General features: G+C 36.9%; 2 protein-coding genes across 5 annotated transcripts in view; both read left to right on the top strand.

Annotated features, from left to right (window-relative positions):
- The first annotated feature begins 1768 nt into the window (after positions 1–1768).
- On the top strand, positions 1769–9822 carry LOC132115505 (leucine zipper putative tumor suppressor 1-like). The gene is made up of 6 exons (XM_059524013.1): positions 1769–1932; positions 3919–4410; positions 5155–5997; positions 7327–7515; positions 7713–7907; positions 7998–9822. The coding sequence occupies exons 2-6, from the start codon at positions 4057–4059 to the stop codon at positions 8583–8585; spliced, it is 2169 nt and encodes a 722-aa protein (XP_059379996.1). The 5' UTR covers positions 1769–1932; positions 3919–4056; the 3' UTR covers positions 8586–9822.
- A 6144-nt stretch (positions 9823–15966) lies between these two features.
- Positions 15967–21786, top strand: part of LOC132115504 (RNA-binding protein Musashi homolog 1-like) — a 27831-nt gene continuing 22011 nt past the window's right edge. The window contains exons 1-4 of one of the 4 annotated variants that reach the window (XM_059524009.1): positions 15967–16212; positions 16487–16527; positions 17462–17543; positions 17668–17752. In XM_059524009.1, coding sequence (XP_059379992.1) covers positions 16082–16212; positions 16487–16527; positions 17462–17543; positions 17668–17752 — 339 coding nt within the window. In that variant the 5' untranslated portion in view covers positions 15967–16081. Of the gene's footprint in view, positions 16213–16486; positions 16528–17461; positions 17544–17667; positions 17753–20894; positions 20911–21401 lie in introns of those variants that run through there. The other 3 variants (XM_059524008.1, XM_059524012.1, XM_059524011.1) reach the window with 3 other exon arrangements.

Raw genomic sequence — 21786 nt, 5'->3', positions numbered from 1 at the left:
CTTTGGACAAAGGGCTGCATCCGTAGAGATGGGATAGAGTTTCACAGCCAGATTGATTATCTGAAAGCTTGCCTTCTTTGTTCTGGTCCCCACGGTGCTGAATATGAGCTTCAGATGAATGTACACAGATGCAAAAACTTGGGTGCAGAGCAATAGTTGTGTAATGGTTTTTATGACATTTTGAGTTTACTCTTAGATATTTTTATCGTTTTCAGAGACAGTTACGTGATGACTGTAGAACAAGAATTTAAAACAATTGTTGGGGAAAAAGTGCTTATGATAATTTATTGAATAGAATCCAAACAAGCCTAACAAATGGACTTAAAAACAAATGTGCTAAATTGAATTTATATTGTAAATATCTATAATCAACATTTTGAAGTGAACATTCTTATAAAAGCTTTTTTTCCCCTCATTTTAAAGTAAAAAAAAAAAACATCCTTAAAAAAAGATAAATTTGCAAATATTATAAAATATAAAATTGGAATATCGCACAAAACATTTGTGATGTTTCCATCCAACAAGTCAAAGAGAACAAAATTGTCACTTCCTGGGAAACTGGCACTATACATTGCTAAGAAAAGTAGGAGAAGCTACTGAATATAATAATTTTCATATAAATTACTTTAACCTCAGAAGAAGCAGACGAAACACAAGGAATGCGGTTATTGCTTTTGGAGGTGGATGCTGCTGTTTGGGAACACAGTCGTTTAACAGTTCTGGGAGGCAATTAAGACTTCTGCTCTGGCATTTCCGAATGACCATAACAACATTTTAGATGCTGTGGAATGATATCAGTCCACTAGTTAGTCAGGATTTACCATCCCATAGCGCAAAGTTTCGCAAAATGCATTTATTCGCATTAACCCTTTTTCGCACAAGTCAAAAACCACCTCAAGCGAGTTGTAAACTCAATTACTCAATTCTGATACGATACTTCAAAATGAGCATAAAAACAGGGTAATGGAAACCCAGCTACTGGCCACTTCCAAGCCGAAGGGCCACTTAATTGTGTTTGACTACTTCAATAAGAAAGTATCAAGAGGGTCATTTAAACATGTTCAACTGCTTTTGGAGGCTTTTTAATGATGATTTTTACAAAGAGAAACATCTGCACAAAAAGACACCTCATGCATTTTATGGCAACACACTTCTTTTTGAGAGGTAGTTAGAAGAGTCATTTATTTTATGGTGTAAATGTAGCACTCAGCCTAAATAAATGTCCAAGCTCACTGAACCTCATACAAAACAGGCACACTTCAGTGGACAAAGACACAGAAGGAAGGAGGGAACATCAAGCTTTTCTTTCTTTTCCTGGAGGAGTGTTTGTTCAGAGTGGGTGCAGGGCAGTTTAGAGAGGAGGGGAGGGCGGCAAAGGGAGCCAACTGGGAGAAGTGTGTTTGTACAGAAAACAGCAAAAGATAACGATAAAAAATTAGTGAAAGTCACAAAACGTGCAGTTTTTTGTGTGTATTATTATTATTATTATTATTATTATTATTATTATTATGTTAGGGTGAAGGTGTACGACAAAGATGGAGCGGGAGAGAAAGTGAGTGTGACAGAGGGGGCACGCAGCTCATTGTAAGCAGCAGTGAGTTAATCTCTTTAGCGGCACACGTCTTATGTAAAGAGGTGTAATGGTCTCTGCCCCCTCCTTGTCCCAAGGGACCTCAGGGGACACTGGAGTCCTGTCTCCCAGCAACATTTGCGTGACGGTTATTCCAAAAAAAGATATGAGGGGGAAAAACTGGTGAATGGTGATAAGATCCACCCCCTTTGCATGGTAGGCTCTCGTCTACAGGCAGACTATAGAGTATTCTGTGGTTCACTCAAGGACAAACACATTCTGACTTGCCACATGAGAGCATGCGAAGGAGATTTGATTCAGATTGGACAAACAAAGTGACTGTGGATTTATCTGTTTGAAGAGTAAGTGTCATTTTATCCTATATTTTATTCTGGTAAGCCTTTGAAATTGATAGTAATAGCAGCGTAAAAAGAGGTGATTTTGGGTTACAGGTGCCAGACAGACATTGAAACGATCCAACTGAGATTGTTTACCTGGAGCACATGGTCTGTGTGCATGTGTCAAAGCACAATGCAATATGCGACTTGACTTTTGCTGACTGTTTTGTACCTTTTATTTAAACAAATAATCCAATAAGAATAATATGCAGTGCATACATCTTGCTTCTCATGAATGTTCATTTGTATTATTATTTGAACTCATTACAAAAATACTTCCTCCATGGGTTGACAATAACTGTTTGCTTGTTCCAGTGATTTATGGGAGTTATTTTAAATGGAATTCATTGCATTTTTAATATATGACAACTACGTAATGTGTGTTGTAACAGAACATGTGAATCAATAATAATCCAGCATTGTGATTAATTTGCAGTACTGCATAAATGAAGATTATTAGAATTACATCACTGCTTGGCATGCCTCGAGGAAAAAATATGTGTGACTCTCTTAAACAAAGACATTGATGAGATCGCTTTTCATTGGAAGGGACTGCCAAAGGGCTGCCTAAAGCCATTAAGTCCTTCTGCTGAAACAGATGTGTTTATTTGTAAGAATGCGGAATAATCATATTTAATTAATGCACATATGTAATGAAAACCACATGAATGATAATTAAGTTGTTTGTGAAATATCATCCTTCTGGCGATGATAGAGTATAGACAGTTGAATCAGTGTTTAAGATGTCATTAATATAGTTATACCCCTACTATGTCTGTTTTATTCGATTTTGGTACAGTATTCACAGCAAAATTTATGGAATATGGAGAGATTAGACACAAACACAGATGTGGTTGCATATATGGTTTTCTAATCTAAAAGCAGCTGCAACGCAGCAAAGTTACAACAAAATAACATAAAAAGAAAATTTCTTTGGAATGCATGAATTCATAATGTGATATTAAACAGCTGGCATATTGTCAGTGTTTTTTCTAGCTAATAAGCCTTTAACATCACAATGTGGCCAGTTATACAAAGCCACGTGTGATGATCACGGCAGGTCTTTTGTTCAGAAAGCCCCTCGCTATCTGCTCTGAAAGACAGATGGAAAGTATGATGTGTTGATTATGGATGTGTAATTTATGCTTTAGGCACATATGAATCATAAAAGAAGATTGAGTAGCTGGTGACAGATCCTTGGTACTCAGGTGACTGACATGTCCCATCTCCCTAGTGGGCTCCCATGATTACAATATTATGTCCAACGAATGCAGCCTTATATATGTAGGCTAATATGTACTGCAAGTTAGCTCATAAGCAAGTTAGACCATTCTTGTTTTTTTTTCCTAAATAATGCTTGCTTGATGCAATGAAATATGCAAAAACATTAAGTATGTTTACATGCACCATTATGTTCATTATGCTAAAGTCTGTCCATTACATAGCAAATTAAATATTTTTAAAGTATTAAATATTTCATATACATTTAAAAATAAATGGGTTTGTACTTTTTTAGTAATGCAGAAATCAAACTCAAAGTGCATGTTAACATACTCATTGTTTTTTGGCAGCCTGACAAGAAGTAGGTCTTTTGACCTACTGACCAAGTAATATGAATAGATGTTTGACCTAGTGACACTAATTTCAAGCTTGCATTTGCCTTTGTTTGTCAAAGAGGAGGGTGTTCTTGGTACTAGTTCAAAGGTTGCATTTAGTATGGTTTCCATATTGTAAATCAGGATATTCAGGATAACTGCCATTAGGTCTACCCCTATTGTATTGCATGTAGACAAAGAGCCAACAAAACTTACTGTAGTTCCTGTTTGCTGACCTAGTGAACGTTAAGTAAAGTAAACATCAAGACAAATTCTGCATAGACTTTGGTGCTTTATTGCTCTAATGACAACAGGAGACATCTCACTACATTTCTTAAAATCCATGTTTTACCAGGTTTCCCAAAATGGGAATAAGAAGGATCTCCACACAAGGCTATGAGTCCGTCAGCCCTTCCTCCATGATTAAAATTCTGTAATTACACACCTGCCGCCACCAAGACCACCACCTGCTTTCTCCAGATGTCCAGGAAACATGGGTAGTGTCAGCAGTTTGATATCAGGCCATAGCCTCCACAGCAAACACTGCAAAGCCTCTGAAAACAAACTCAAAAAGGGGCTTCAGTCTAAGAAAACAGGCCGTAGTTTGGATGGCCTTCTAAAGTATGGTTTCTCTCAGGATCATTGCAGCACTAACAACAACTCAAAAGTCAGCTATCATTCAGGCAAAAATGATGACTTCTTTTACATCAAGGTCAGCAACAAGCCCCGAACTGCTAACATTAATACAACTGAAGACAGTCAAGGAAGAACAACTGAGACGGACAATGAGGTGGACAGGAGAGGAGGGCCACCAGAATTAGTTTTGCTGTCTGGAAAACTAGAAAAGGTAACAGAACTAGAGTAAGCTGGAGAATAAGCAAGGTTTGAACTACAAAAGTTAATTTTTATTGCCAAAATAACATAACATCATCAAGAGTTTAATTGCTACACTCCCTATATTGTTGTGTATTATGGAAGTATGTCAGTCCTATAAAAAAGTCAATTCCAATTCCATACAATTCCATTTAACGTGCAAACAAAGCAAAATGTCTGCTCAGGAAGCATGTTCAGTCCACATTCAAGCAGCCAAACCCAAAAGATGGCCCATCCCCCAGACATTGTTATCACACAAAATCAAACAACAGTCAAGTATAGTTGATGTTAAGTAATCCCCACCAGCCCCTGACACTTTCACTGAGAGCTTAGCGGTGTCTGCTCCATTTAATTAAACCTCCAGATTGACGAGGTAAGAATGCCTTGATCTCTCCAGAGAATCAGTCCAATGGCAGTGTGGCACTTGCAAGCACCTCATTCTCTGAACTGCCTCAATTTTAATAGATCAGGAAGTTAATGCTAAACCATGGGGTAAACATGCTTCCATGGGTAAGAGGAAATTACTAGGATGTCTTGAGATTGTCTTGTGGATCAATCATTTATGCAAAATGTTTTATTGTAATGTCCTTTCAGTTATTACGTTGATAGCATCTGATCAATAGGTTTTAAGTGTCCTGCCATAAAGTGAATGATCAATAAGTTGTAGTGCACTTCAAATTCCAAAAACACTGATCTTTTTTTTGTCTTCTCTCTTTAGAGTATAGAGAATGCTTTAATTCGACCCACTGCCTTCAAACCAGTTCTTCCTCGAAGCAGCAGTTCCTCAGTGGAGACTCATAACAACTTGAGCACTATCCTTGGCAAGAGAATTAGTCCTATAGACAGGCTAAAAGATCTACAAGACCCCAAGCTAGAGACAAATTCTGGTACCTTCTCTGACTCTGGAAGGAACTCTATGTCCAGCCTGCCCACTCATAGCATCAGTGGCAGCAGCCAGATGGACAACTTAAGCACTTCAACTAACCACATGGCACGCCATGGAGGCCTAGCCCTAAACATGGACACATCTCAGAACCCACAGGGGGGTGTAGCAGGGATGAATGGAAACTCTGGAACCAGTTGGATGTGTAGTGGGACTAATGGTGGAAACAGTTGGGCCAATGGATTTAGTGAAACAAACATTGAGTCGAAAAATGGCAATAAAAGATCCATTGGTGTCCTAAGTGAAAGTGTGGCAGTAGCAAGAAGTCTGAACAAAGAAATAACTGCTGCAGAACTGACAGTTTCATCCACTGAGCCAAAGATGGATTTCTCTGGAAACCAAGAGCTGCTTCTGGAACAGAGATTTACAATTTCAGAGCAAAGCTCAACAAAACCGTCATCTTCTGGGGGCTGTGTCCGATCACCAATTTCAATGGATGAATCACTGATACAGCAGCTGGAGGTGAAACTTCTAGAACGTGAAACCGAGCTGGCGGAGTTACAAACAAGCCTTGAGGAGAAGGAGACAGACACATGTCATCTATTTGAAGAGAAGCAACGCTACTGTGCTGAGGAGATGGAAGGGTTGAAACAACGCTGTTCTACAAAACTCCGTCAAGTAAGCTGCTTACAATGTTCATAGAAGAGAAGGTGAACATATAGTTTAGTGTGACTCCAAAATCAATAAGTAGGGTTGGGAATCGTTAGAAATTTTCCGGTTCCGATTCCGATTCCGGTTCCGGTTCCGGTTCCACTTAACGGTTCCGGTTCTGATTCCGGTTCCATTAAAACCATTAAACAATTATTAAGAAATAGTGGTAAGGAAAAATGCATAATACTCAACTACTCAATGCTCAATACTGTTTATTACCTACTGTCAACTTAAAGGTTGGCAATGTCAAAATGCAACATATATTACAGTGTACAGAACTTCATAAGTAGGGTTGGGTATTTTTTTAAATTTTCTGGTTTGGCTTCTGGTTTCATTTAAATGAACTATGTTTTTTACTATTTTACCTTCACTGAATGAAGCGTTGCTGGAAGGTAGTAAGTAATGTTGAGTAATGCTAGTCCATCAATCAGCATGTGTTTCAAAGTTGATGTTTTTTACACTATCAATAACGTTTTGCTTTTCAAGCAGGAATAAGCTTGTTGGCCAAATAGTCCCTTGAGGGCTGAGACACTTGTTAATTTCCCTTAATTAATGAAATATAAACGGTTAAACTTAAACATGTATACACACTCTCCATAAAGTCCCTATCTTACAAATAATAATGGAGTCAGGAGATGGTGTGATGCATTGAGTGGTTTCCACATTTTTAAACATTTAAAATGCATTAAAATAAATATTTTCTATCACTTTGTTTATCACTCTTGAAATGACCTGTTCACTAAATAATCTAACCCTCATACTTGCATAACAATAGCAGTCTATTTATTTATTGGTCCAAGCTGAAGCCAGTAAGTATATTAATGACAATATGGGACAAATATAATGCAAGTTAGTGGCGGCAGGTGCAGCGCGCTGCCGTTAGATGTACAGTCAGACAAAACGATGTGCAGTTATCAAAGGTGCGAGTGCACATACAGTCGTGGGAAACAATGTGTTCGGCAATTAAAGACGGGACAGCGCAACGAGTTTGTGGATGCGTGTCATTGGAATCAATGTGCTCAGTAATTAAAGAGGCAGGGAGGCGTGTCTGTTATTCGGTTCGTGACATCCTTTACGGGAAACGCCGAATATTCAGAACACCGGCGCAAGGCTGCTCACAGCGCTTGGTCACGTGTTGCACCAGAACCGTTTTCGGAACCGAAACTTAGAAATTGCTTTCGGTTCCCATCCCTATCAATAAGAGTACCTTATCTTACCTTGTAGGTCAAGTAGGTCAAATACGCTATTTTCAAGTTTATCCAGGAAGATCTTAATGATGGTTCGTGTAACCTGCAGGTGTCTCAGAGGGCTTTGCGAGCCCAACAGTTACTGCAGCTTCAGGTGATACAACTTCAACAGGACAAGGAACGTCTGCAGGAGGAGGTGGACCAGCTTAATCATGACCGGGACACTGCAGAAAGCCGACTTAGAGTCTATGAAAGCCAAAAAAACCTAGTACCCACTCTAGAAGAGACTCAATGGGAGGTCAGTCTATAAGACTTTAATGTTGTAAAATGACAAATGTGTATACAATGAAAATGTGTGTTCTGTGTTTGATAAAGAGGTCAATTTAAAAGCTGAACAGTTGGGACAATTGGGATCAAAACTGTTACAAAAACTACTTAACCCATTTACATTAATCATTTATTATTATTTTTATTTTAAATATATATTTTTTGTAGGTGTGCCAGAAGTCAGGTGAGATTTCTCTGCTAAAGCAGCAACTTAGGGACTCCCATGCCGATGTTGGAAACAAACTCAGTGAGATTGTCAGTCTCAAAGCCTCTCTGAAGGAGTCCAGATTTAAGATGGAAGAACTGGAAAAGAAGATCAAGGATTATGAGGAAGCACTTCACCAGCGAAGCACTGAGGTTGAGGTCTGTATTAATTGATATAAGATTAACTTAAAGTAGTTACTACTGCATGACGTACCATCAAATATGACTTTGATATCTTTTTTTTAAAAGGTGTCTAAGAATGAGTTTCAAAGAAAGAAGAATGAAGCCGAGCTCCTAAGGGAGAAGGTGAACATGCTGGAAATGGACATCAAGGGCATGAAGCAGGACTTAGCAATGGCCAGAGAGGAGCAACAGCAGCTAATGACCATGAGAGCCAAAGTTGAGGAACAACAGCTGCAACTGCAGATAAGCCAAGCCCGGATGGAGGCTTTTGGGATTGGTCAAGCTAAATTGAAAGCCCAGGATGGAACAAGTGCCAGTAAAACATTAAATCATAATGGAGGGACTTCAAACTTGGATGCCCTACAGAAGGAAGTAGAGAGACTGAGAGGGGAACTAAAGGAAGAGAAGCAAAAGAAACATAAGATGATGAATACCTTCCAGCAAGAGAGACAAACATGGAATAAAGAGAAAGACAAAGTAATCAGATATCAAAAGCAGTTGCAGTACAATTACCTACAGATGTACAAAAAGAACAAGGATCTCGAGAAGATTCTGAGGGACCTAACGGCTGAGATGGACAGTCGGACAGAGATGGACATGGACAGCCATATCGCTGACCTGAACTTTGAAAAAATTGTAGCCACAGAGATATGAGGTCATAGAGGATGAATGTTATCACAATTAACCGAATGGTCTTAAATAGTGAATGTACTAGTGGGGTGGAATTCACAAAATTTAAAGGGAAGAAATGATGTCACATTAAATTTTAAAATGTCAGGAGATGCTCGAAACTTAACAGTATAGCATCACTTGTACATACCACTGAAAACTTTTCGCCATTTAGAGCTAGGATGTCAGCCATGTGCATTTCTGAATAAGTTTCGATTAAATGTGCATTAAGCTATTTGTTTATTAGAATGACACATCTCACTGAATTAGTGTTCCCATAAACCATCACATCTGTCTCTGTGGCAGCCGTATATTCTGTAAACTTCAAATAATTCACCAAGGTCAGATTCTTTTGTTTAGCTATTTTAGCATTTTCTGCTTATCAGTTATTTTGTGCATTCATAGGACAGCCAGTGAATAGGAAGGTGTCTAGGAGTGTGGCAGTTGAATACTTGAATAATTTAACTTAATTCAAGTTAAGCACCCTATTAAGTTTCATAAGCAGTTGACAGTTGTTGGTTGTCCTGCAAGGATTCTATTTTGCTAGCATTTAGATTTTAACAACCATGGCAACAATGGGATGTGCTTCTGTTTTCTTGATAATCTCTGGTTACAATGGTAAGAGTAATGGAAAGTGTGTGCAAGTCTAATTTAGAGTTTCATTCTGCAGAAGTTCCAGAACGGCTAACATTGCACACAGCACCTTTAATCTGTGCACATCCAACCAAATGCTTTACCTCCCACTAATCCAGTGCTTCTTGCCTAAACCTCGAGCATTTGTACAGTTTCACTACAGGGTGGCACAGTGATATGAATGTTTTATTTGCTGTCATTTCTAGTTTTGCACTGTCTCTCTTTCTTTTCATATGACATGAATCTTTATCACCAGTGTCTTGGCAGACAGGCTCTCAGAAACTCTGTGCACAGTAAGATGATGTCATGATGAATGCAAATACACTGTTCACAAAATTCCAGATACATAATTCATTGTTAATCTAAAGTATTTCACATTTACTTCACAGCTTTTTAACTGAGCACTTGTACTACCAGTACTAGACTATCAACTTTGAAGCCTAGACATTGTACAGTTTCCATTGGAATTTAAAAAATATGGTCAAGTGAAGTCACTTTCACTCGCAGATACAGATTTGTATTGGACAACGAGGGTTAATTTAAAAACACATTTGTACTACAGGAAAAGATCATTTTGCAATGTAACTTATGATTTACTCTTTTGTACCAAAATATAATTGTATCTCTAGTTAATTTTTTCCTCTTAAAAAAAAAAAACAATTGCCAAGCTCCAGAAACACAAAGTTGTTCACTCATATATTCCTTCTGTCAAAACCCTCAAATCTCAGTTGTGTTCCCCCCCACCTCCTTCAAACTTGTCCTGCCAGGATTGTTCATGTGACATGAGAAACAATGCCCCTGGGCTTCATAACGTAAAACCACAATTCTTCTAACGGTGACATTTTACTGTTAACCGAAAATAAGCATGAATGAGATCTGAGAGATTTGTAAGGGAAGATTATCGGCGAATAAAGGCTTAAATTTGAGTCTATTACTCAAGCAATGCAAATGTATAACTTGAGAAGACCTTGAACATAGCTCTGGACTACTGTGGTTTTTGGGAAAATAATGCTTGCTTAAAACAACAAAAGAGTGAGTACATTATAGCAAAAAGCTATAAGGAATAGCCAAAGGAATTGTCTTCCTGGGGGAAAAGATCAGGTCTTAAAACTGACTGAACAACCATTTTACTCTCCAAATGGTTTTTCATTGCACAAATTTGTTACCCAATGTTTCATCATACAAAAATTCCCCAAAAGCTGCCTTGTAAATAATCATCCCTAGAGCTTCCAGGAGTCTTGATTCAATAACAGCAAACTGATAATCATATTATTGCTGGTGCAGGCGGTCTCTAGATGCATTTGAATGCATGTATGTGTTGTATATTTCTTATTTATTTTAATTAAATAAATTAAGATTTTTTTCTGAATACCATTTCAGATGGTTCTCAGTTAGTTATTTTATTGGTTCATCAAGTGACATATGGGACAACACCTCAACAATATTCAAAATCAAAGTTGGTAAAGGCAATACAACTGCTAGAGCCGGTGATGTCATTAATCTGCAACAAAGGTGAGTAAGTCAGACAATACATGATCTTCTTTGTATTTGTATTTTTTGCATTTGATCCTGTCCTTAGCATTACCAGAGAGAACAGAGGGAAATGTAATTATGTTGTATTATATCATGAATTAGATCATTTATGGGCAATTTCAAGCAATTTTTTGCGCTATTCATCATCAACAGTACACAAAATAAGTATGAAAATAAATTGTGTGTGTATAATGATGATTATAAGATTTTTGTCTAATACCTACAGCTTGTACTTTGGTTAAATACCTAAAACAGGGTATAAGTGTTTAATTGATATTGTGGAGTCGCCCTCTTGTGGCAAACTTCTGTTATTACACAGGCCAAGTCTGAGAATCTTATTGTAAAAAAAAAAAAAAAAAAAAAAAAAAAAAAAAACTCTCCTCCAAAGAAGCCTTCTGTTCAGCATTTGTCCTCTGTCTGGTTCATGACAAGAGATGCGATGAAAGCACTTTGATGAGATTTGTTGTATTTGCCCACTGCAGTATGTATTAAAGTAAAGAACAAAAAAAAATCAAAAATGAAATGCCAAGATGAGCCAAACATCTTCTTTTTTTTCTCATTCGGAGACTTAAGTCTGTATCTGCATGAATACATTATTAAATTAGATATATTAAACAAACACGACAGGCTTCTCTCTTTACCGTTGATTTGGAGGCGTTTCCTCTCCCGTCCCGTTCCTCCACGTGGATCTCATGTTTATTGTCCTCTTTTTCATCTGTCAAGCGAAAGCCAAACCTGCCGCCAAATTCAGGACAGGAAGCTTTCAAATATTACTTCCTCTTTTGTAAATTGTCAAAATGTAAGTAGCTTACAATCATGTTTTATGAATTATCTCTCCTGTAACCGACTGAAAAAAAAACAAAAAAAACAAACAAATATATATATATTATATATATGTTATTATTATTGTTATTATTATAGGTCTTATTTGCTTAATCTTATTATTATTATTATTATTATTATAGGTCTTTGCTTAAATTTACTCACAAGGTACATTGTATAGCCTATTAGAGTATTTTAAGTGGTTGTTTAAGATTTGTATTTCTAGTACGTCTATTTTTGTATTTCTAGGGTTATTGTAGAATTCATAAATGCATAGTAAGTAACGTGTTTAAATGTTCAGTGTGCAATGTTGAAAGTGTTTTTTTTTACCAAAAGATGAAAATATTGTAGTATTTTTATTATTTAGTTAAATTATTATTATTGTTGTTGTTGTTGTTAGTCAATTAAGATGGCATTTAGTTCTTTTCATTCAGGTGTTTCTTCCAGTTCTAACTCTTCCACTAGATGTAGCACAGTACTAATCCACTCACATTCTGTGAACAACTCTCTGAAATCTCTCTCTCTCTCTCTCTCTCTCTCTCACACACACACACACACACACACACACACTGTGCCATTCCAGGCAACAGATAGAACAAACCTTTCAAGACATATATGTCAGAACTGATCGTATAGGTGTGGTTTTTGGCGAATATACGAGCAATGATTGAACAAATGCTTGATGAATTTAAACAAAAGCATCTCTGCTGCCCTCTAGTGGAAGAGAGGACAGAAACGAAGACGGGATTCCCTCTGACATACAGTTTGAACATACACTAGCATAGATTAAAGTATTTATATTGTCTTAAGATGCTTAGACTGCAAATAACCATTTCTGATGTACAGAACTATATGCTACTTTATAGCTAACATTAGAAATCGAACTGTGTATTTATTTCACAAACTTTATTTTGGGATCAAACTTTAATTTCAAGACCCAGTAACGTTAAGACCTTCTTTTGAAGACCCTGATTTAACGTACATTAAATTTTAAGTTCAACACACTTAAAACACAATTTTTTATTATTATTATTGACTAATATAGGCTATTAATACTTTTTGCATAGGTTATATTTATATCTTTATGCATATAAATTCACAGCTAGGCCTATACTTATATAGTGTATAGTAGTGTCTTTTAATAAACACAGAGAACAGCACTGTTCAGAGCTACAGTGCTGTATATATTTAAAGCAGTACTGCGGCTCTTACAAGTCCTCCTCTGTACAGTAGGCTACCATGTGGTTAAGCATGCTAGAGAGGTTGGGTAATCCTGTAGTGATCGGTGATGGGGTCACATGTTGAGGTGTGTGTGTGTGTGTGTGTGTGTGTGTGTGTGTGTGTGTGTGTGTGTGTGTGTGTGTGTGTGTGTGCTGCAGAGAGAGATTAGCCATTGCTGGCACTAATTAAATACTTAAGACTCTATAGCCATAAGCACTAAACATGCTGACTAAAACCTCAGCAACACTTTGAGACTCCATGAAGAAAAACAGCACAATAACTATGAAATCATATCCCAAACAAATATTAACATTGATTTATTTGTATATTATGCAAATTCATCTGGGTGGGAGAATAAGAGAATTCCCAACAAAGTATTTGCATGTATTTTGAATTAAGCATTTCATTAATCACACACTATACACACACACTACACTATACTATAATCACACACACTACACACACACACACACACACACAGGATCACTACAGGATTACCCAACCTCTCTAGCATGCTTAACAACATATATTGTGAATATATATTTTTAAACATGGAGCAACTTTAAGAAATCTACATTTGTCTAAATACATATCTTTGTTTTGCATTAAACACCATTTTTAAAAATGTGTTATTCCAATGCATGTATTACATTTACATTTATATTTAGTCATTTAGCAGACTCTTTTATCCAAAGCGACTTACAAATGAGAACAATGGAAGCAATCAAAAACAACAAAAGAGCAATGATATATAAGTGCTAAAACAAGTCTCAGTTAGCTTAAACACAGTTCATGTAGCAAGGGCTTTTAAATAATATAATAAATAAAAATAAAAAATGGATAGAATAGAAAAGATTGGAAAGCTAGTTAGATTTTTTTTAAAGAATAGAATTAGAATAGTGAGTGCTAAAGTTAGAGGGTCAAAAAAAGATTACATTATTATTATTATTATTATTATTATTACATCATTATTACATTCTTTATAATTAACCATTAATATGATCTGTCCCAAAACTTAATAAAAATAAAAAAGTCCTGTTGATAAAATACTCACAAAACATATACAACCTATTACTTATCAAAATTATTCTTCAAAATTTTGAAAATATTGTCCAAGACGCTCTTTTCTATACATTGAAGATCAGTGTTGACCACGAAGCAAGTTTTTTCAAAGCAAAATTTTCAGTGAATAACAACTTACATCCAGTCTCTTACACAAAGCTATCTTTTGACTTCTGAAGACCTGAAATGTAGTGTTAAAGTTTATATGAGTTGATATATGATTTTTATTTTAATAATGCATTTAGTTGGTGCTTGACAACCCCTGACCCCCATCCACTTTAAACGAGCAGCACAAACATTCTGCTAAACGTCTTATTTGCTATTCCAAAGTGAAAAGAATGTCTGGACTGACATGAAGGCAAGTAAAGGATTACAGCATATTCATCTTGGGGTGACTCTGAGATAAAGCACAAATGGAGACAACATCAACGCTCTCTGTGCACAGAACTGATCCGACCGTGTGCAGCCAGTGAGGATTAATGTCTTAAATTCACAATGTCGGTACCATATGTTTATGTTCCGCTCTAATTACATTTGTCCACTGCTGGCCCTTAAGTGTGAATTAGATAGAATGTGTGCTATGAGTGGGACAGACAAACCAGGCACATAAATTCACACAGCCAAGCACCGCTTACCCACAATCCTATTATGACATATAAATCTCCAGAAGATCTGGCAAGTTGTAGAGAGACACTTGGCAATGTGCAGTGGCCTTTTACCACCTCTCATACACGTCGAATTAGGCCATACGGCTAGATAAATCTGTATTGATCTAAGATGGCCCACGATACCACCTGCTCACACTGCACACAGTCAGCGTTTATGTCCTTTTCACACAAGAACACAAGGCTAAAGGACAATTTGAAAAGATTATACTACTGTGTCCTGTATGGAGAACTGAAATCTGACCAAACTAATGAAATTTATTTTTAAATGTTCTGGTTTCAAATAACGGGAAGTAGAAATAATGTGTATCGAGTCATAATTTTCATGCCATTTATGTTTCCAAAAACCTATATAATGTAAAAATCGGAGGTCTCTGAGTTTGCTGATTATCTGGGTGGGGGTCACTGGATCTGTAACAGTTGAAAACTTAGCTGCATCTCTATTTGTGAAATAGTTGTTACAGTGATGGCGATATGCAGTGCTGATATGGGCTTCCTCTAGAGAGAAGGTGGAGCGTGTTTCCAATAGAACAGTTTCATCAACAGGTGTCAGAAGAAAAAAAATAAAATGAAAATGAGAATGGCATAGAGAGAATGATCGGTGAACAAAACCAAATCACAAAAAAACCTAATCATACCATTGGGAAAATGAAAGTGAAAATCAAATTACCCTGAACTGTTACTGGGAAACTAAACAGAAAGTTTAATTTATCAGAATCAGAGACAGATCCTCACAGGAAAAGCAAAACACGAACATGGCTTCAAAATAATGATGATGATGATGATGATGATGAGACAACTTCATTGTTATAAACGTAGAGATTATAAAAGAGAGAAAAACTCTGGAAAACTCTGAACTTTCACTGCTTGTTTTCCTAAACTGTCAGAAATCAAATACTGTAGAGGAGGGCATTTGTGCATGATTTTCATATTTACATTTCATTGTTATTCATATTTTGTTCATTGTCTGTTTAATAGTAGTCTAAATGTTAATTAATGCCTTGCTGAATGTGTATTAATGTATTTAAAATTAATTATTTATTATTAATATTATTGATTTGCTGTTTCTATAATGGTAGGCCTAGGCTACTCTATTTTTATTTTATTATTGTAGGCTACCTTTTGTCTAACACGTTTTGATTTGGTTACTTCTATGCATTAAACGTTGTGTAATTTATTTTGACATGAATAAATAAAAAAGAAAATCAAATAAACGATAAACGACTAATAATTAAAAAAAAAAGATCAATAAATGTATAAATGCCCACTAGCAAATAAAGCAATGTTCACATATGAATAAATAAATACGTAGCCTGTATACATATACGCGTAAATAAATGAATGAATAAATGATAAATCGGTGAATCGCTACAAGCAGACACAGTAAATGTGATGCCGAATCGTTTCAGTTCTGCTGTCATCGTCGTGTCACGGAGGTAGGTAATCGACTGACTCCCGGTCAGTTCTCGATGGCTCCCGTGTTTCACGCCGGGACTGGACCAAGAGAGAGGTGGAGTCTTTGGGCTTTGAGCTCTAACTCACCCCATGCCAATCCCCCTCTCCACACTTTCTGCCTCCTTTCTCGCACCGTACTCGGACGGGATACACAGCCGCGCAATGGAGTCGGAAGGCAGCCAAAGTAACCTGTCCTCCTCGGACTCTCCGCACGACCCCTGGTAAACAAACAAACAAACAAAAACCTTCCTCCGGTCTCAAACCTACACCTAAGAGCGTCAGATCGAAATCAATTAAAAAGTAACTTAACAAAGAGGGAAACGTGTTTTGGCGGTGTCCAGCGCACTTCTCATCCGCTCGGATGAGTTTCATTGAGAATCACTGCCGTTATTTGAATCTCGGAAGATCTTGACCTCCTCGGTGTCTTTTCACTCCTTCTGATTTACACGCAAACGCGCAGCACTTGTTGATCACTCGTTTGTGTTGTTTTCACAGCAAAATGTTCATCGGTGGTCTGAGCTGGCAGACTACGCAAGGTGAGTAACACTTTGCTAAGTATCAGCACATGTCAGCCAAAGAGACAGATCAGATTCATACAAAACACTGAATTACAGACAACAGCCTTTTTAATGAGCTACAAAGTCTACCGTGAAATCAAAGTTACAACCTGCAAATTCAATGCTTTTACATTCAAACCCATGCGAATTTAATTATATAAGAAAATCTGTTGAAATTGCTTAAAAGCAAGTAGAAGTGTAAGAAATTACTGCAACAATTTAAGTAGGCTAAAAATAGTTTAATGATGAAAACTGTTTTATAAGTGTTTTACCACATGCATGCAACTAATAAGCAAGTAAAAAAAAAAAAGAAACCTTGGGTTGCTCTGTAATTTTGTTTGATCCTTTGTGCAAAGCCTATACAACAGGTTTAGCTGAGTGAATGGAGAAAGTTTCACCGACTGCTGTCATGCTGTAGGCTGTCCTCAGTATGTAGGACACATTGTTGTTTTGAATGACGCTGAGGTATTGTTCAAGACACAGAACTCTTAATAGCCTTCCTGTCATCTGATTCTGCCAGCTATTATGATCATTTAATAGATGGACAATTTCATTAGGCTTTATTAGCTTGCCAATCACCTACATGTCACCAAAGTCAGTTACTAAGGATCGCATTTGCGGCTAATATCTGTACACTAGCCTAAATTTTAGAAGTTTTTTTAAACAACTACTTAGATTTAGAAATCAGAATAAGAATCAGTCTTAACTGATCAAAAGTCTTGTCTATTACACTGCGTGATGATGACCTCACCTTATTTCTTATCAGGCTTCTTAGATCATCTCCACTGGTGATGTCATCCATTCGCTGTTGATGTCATCAATGAATAAACCTTGGTTTTCCACTATTTTTCCAGTCTCGTTGGCTTCTCATACATGATGTTCTGAAATAATTCTTCTTCTCCTGCTTTCTCAGAGGGTTTGAAGGACTACTTCTGCAAGTTTGGCGAAGTGAAAGAGAGTATGGTGATGAGAGATCCAGTTACAAAACGCTCAAGGTAAGGGAACAACAACCTGACTGAGAAGCGACAACAAGCATACAAAGGCTTTTATTACTGACCGTATTGTCCGTTTTGCACATATGGGTGGAGGTGTTGTAATTTTGATCTCTCTTTCAACTAGGGGTTTCGGATTTGTCACATTTGTTGACCAAGCTGGTGTGGACAAAGTCCTGGCCCAGTCCAGACATGAGCTGGACTCGAAAACTGTGAGTTTTAACATCATTTATAACTGCTGTGCTAACTGTCTCCTGTGCATCATTACCATTCTTTGGCTTATTTCAGGGGTTGTGTTAACTAAAACCACTTCAGATACATTTATAATTATGGCATTTTTGTCATGCTTTAATGAGTGTTAGCGCAGTATCTGACTGACTGAAATGCCATGATATGGCGGTAAATCCTTCAGAGTCACAGATGCTGTGTATGCATGTGAGGTTTCATGCCTTTTCACTTTAGGTTCTGGTCAAACAATTCAGGAAGATCTGGAGAGCGAGAGCGAGAAGTTGTTCCCATCTCAGCCGTTCCTCAATGAGGTTGTCAGGGAAGCATTCCTATTCTGTGTCAATCGCTATGGTAACTAGGGGACCCGAACAGGGTATGCTGGGAAGCCTTTGTGGTGCCTTGTCTCAAGAGTGCACACCAAAAGCATTAGACTCACGCGGAATTCAGATTTCTCCCCTGTGGAAACTAGTCCTTGAATCCTGTGATGCTTCAATGCTGTTTTTCTAGCAGGTGTACTTCTGCTAGAAAGGATTTTTAAGGTTTAGTTTATGAATGACAATCATCTGATGAATAAAGTAAACATGATCTGGCATCGAAACACATTAGTAGTGTCAGTAAGAGTGTTAAAAATGGGAAACTTTGATGAGAGCTTTTGTGTTGCGGTGCATCTATTTGTGAGAGTCTTTGTTGCTGTGCAGAGCAGGCGGGTCCTGGGACAATGGTGCCCATTGGTTACCATGGCGACAGTGGAGTCACCCCCCCCAGGGGGTCAGTGGGGAGGGAGGGTGAGGCTCGAAGGAGAAGAAAAAAACTTTCTCATCTCTCGCTCTCCCTCTTCTGAAAGTTTGAACCAGTTCCTCATTTGAGTGAAAAACTGTCGTGGTGCACGGCAAGCCAAAACGAAACTGTTTCTGTACTTCAAAAATCCTCAACACTCCAGGTGATTTGTTCAAAATAACCGTGAAAATTACCCGAACCAGGCAACCGAAGGAAAGGGACTGCAAAAGCCCATCGGACTCTTAAATAAAACGAACATAACAAGTACAGCGAGCGTTTAGAAAGTGTCTCTCAGCTCCAGTCTTCCACAGCCTGGCCACTTGTGCTGTTTTCTAAGTGCCTCCCCCCTGAGAGAGAGGCAGGCTGAGCCAGGGGAACATGGAGGCCTTTGTCCTGCTTTACCTCTATGACTGTGCTCCTGTAAAGGTGCCTTATGGCTGCGACTTAAAACTGGAGATTAGCTTAACGAGCTCAGCGATGGGGCGATGGAGGAGGGGAGGCCAGGAAAGAAAGAGAGAAATGTGTGCGGTGCAACTCATAAAAATCACAGTTTTAAGTCAGTGGTCTTGTTGAGCATTCTTGTGGACGGTGCGGTCATTCTGTGAGGTTTTGTGCTCGTCTGTACTGTATGTGATTACCACACACTGCTAGGGTTCTAGCGACTGACCCTAAAGGACTGACCTGGAAAGTTAAGCCCATTGACTTAAAACTGTTTTGACAAGGATGGCAATTTTGGTCGACCATGTTGTGGTCAAATTTATTGTATTTCAGAAATATGTGAGGATGTATTTTCATGTTAAAAAAAGGAAGCTATGTCACTGTATGTTGCTTCATATTTTCCCAAGATGGAAAATTTATGAATCAAAGGGTAATGTTATTCCCAGAGCCACAGAGAAGTATTGACAGCATCTGAAAACACCCTTAAAGTAAACACACACATCGCAATCTCCATACAAAGTGTGCATCTGTTGTGCACACTTTAATACTGAAGTGTATTAGCGCTTGTATTAAAACTCAAAAAAGAGGTTCTCACTGTAATATCGACCTCTCTATGAGTCAATAGGAGCAAAAAAAAAAAAAAAACCGAGTCCAAGATGAAAAGTGAAAATCTTTTAAAAATCTATTTTAAAGCACATCAGTTTCTTATAAATGTGCTATTTTGATAAATTTTGGTTTATGGTGGTTTTAAAAAAACTTTAATACTGTTTAACAAAAGTTTTTAATTTAAAAAGAAGTATGTCCACACCAGTTAATGTTTTTTTAAAGTTATAAAATATTTTCCTTACACCTTAATTACATGTGAAAATGCACATCTTTAAAGTAAACATTATTTGTGTTTTATTTAATAGAACATGAACATTATGAATTAATTCATAAAATCCATTAAGGTTTTGTGGGGTTGTACCACATGACATTTTACATCCTGAATTAATCTTGCCTTGTCAAAAAAATGATATAATATATATTTTTTAAAGACTTTAAAACATAGTGATTAGAGCCATGTCCTGTTTTATTTATGTATTTATTTATTATCCTTGATTTAATGATCTTTGATCACACAACATTTTTTAATTCTATTGGGCAAGCTTTTTAAACATTTATAAGAAGTGAAGCAGATATGTTTGTAAATAATAGTAATAATAATAAAATTTAATAGTGTTTTGAGAGTTGCATTCTTGTAATGAGGCTTTTTTTTCTTCATTATGATTTTGTTGCTGGTGGTGTTTTTTTTTTTTTTTTTTTTGTTTTTTTACTTTATGGCCCCTAAACATATCAAAATAAATTAGAATTCAGAAATTAAAAACCATGTTTACAATAAAAATCTAGAAATTGTATTTTACTTTAATTTGTAACTGAATAAATACATATTCAAGACTGAAAAAAGTTGAAGAGTTGAAACCTCATATTGATCTACTACTAATGTGAATTTAGTCAAATTCACTTAAAAGCCCTGTTTGTAAAAACAAACTCAGAATAAAAGGTGTATTTGTATGAATTATGAATAATAATTAATATATAAGAAACAATTGTCATTTTATTGACCCATTACGTCTTAAAATGCAAAGGATAAACAAGCAAACATCCAAGACAAGAAAAAACTCATATCGATCGACCACAAATCTGAATTTACATAAAAGGCCCCTACTGAATCCATTACTTTTCAGTGTCTCTCCACTCTCCACATGATCAAAACCAACTCTAATGACTGTAATCTGTTTTATGTGACCATACATTTTATCCTCAGCTTTCCTCTCATGTGCGTCGGTGGCTGTATGTTGATTTTTTTTGTTTGTGTGTGTGTCTGTTTGTTTGTTTTTGATTGTGCACAGGAGTGGTGTGGCCTCAGCAATGTTGTGGACCGGAGGTGACTATCAGAGTAGTCTAGAAACTATAGACATACTGTAAACCGTAGCCTCTGCATCAGATCTCTGTTCAGATTAGCTTAGCCTCTTCATTTTACTCTCTAGATTCTCAAAGAATCTCTGTTACTCTTAGTCTGTTGTATGCAAACAAATGGGCTAGCTCTTTAGCATAGCTCTATTCAAACCCTCTCTCAGACAGACTAATCATTATTGCTGCTAGCGCTGTACTGCCTTCACTATCTTCTAGAATTTAACCTCAGTACAGCATGATGTAGACTAGCATTTGGTAAATAGATGGACTAGACTATAGACTAATATAGAGTATCTTGAGTATCTGTAATCTAGTTTGTCGACTTTTGCAATGGGTGCTAATCTACATCAAATTTTCTCCACATGGTTCATAAATATAAAATCTAATGGTATATGAAAATGTTAAATTAAAATAAATGTATGCATTTAGCAGACGCTTTTATCCAAAGCGACTTACTTTTACCTAATGTGTTCCCTGGGAATCGAACCAACAACCTTTTACGCTGCTAACGCAATGCTCTACCACTGAACCACAGGAACACAAAATGTTGAATAAACAGTTAACACTGTTTTAATGCATTCAAGTGCAAATATACTGTAGTTTAAAGGAGCTGGATACTATTTTTGATGTTTTATGGCTTTTTTTCAAGATTTAGACACCGATAAACAGTATTCAGATTTGTAGAAAGGAAGACAAGAAATAGAAAGAAGGACATGCAAAAACAAACAAACACAAACAAACAAAATATTTTGTTTGGATGTCAAAAGAGTGTGTGGGTCAAGGATGCTTTTCTGCTTTAGTTTCTGTGCCTTCTTTTGTTTTCCGACCACTCTCTTCTTCCAGGGAA

The sequence above is a fragment of the Carassius carassius genome, chromosome 34 (genome assembly GCF_963082965.1).
Source record: "Carassius carassius chromosome 34, fCarCar2.1, whole genome shotgun sequence".
Classification (NCBI taxonomy): domain Eukaryota; kingdom Metazoa; phylum Chordata; class Actinopteri; order Cypriniformes; family Cyprinidae; genus Carassius; species Carassius carassius.
The sequence above is the reverse complement of the archived record's forward strand: the minus strand, read 5'-3'. Positions and strand labels throughout refer to the sequence as shown.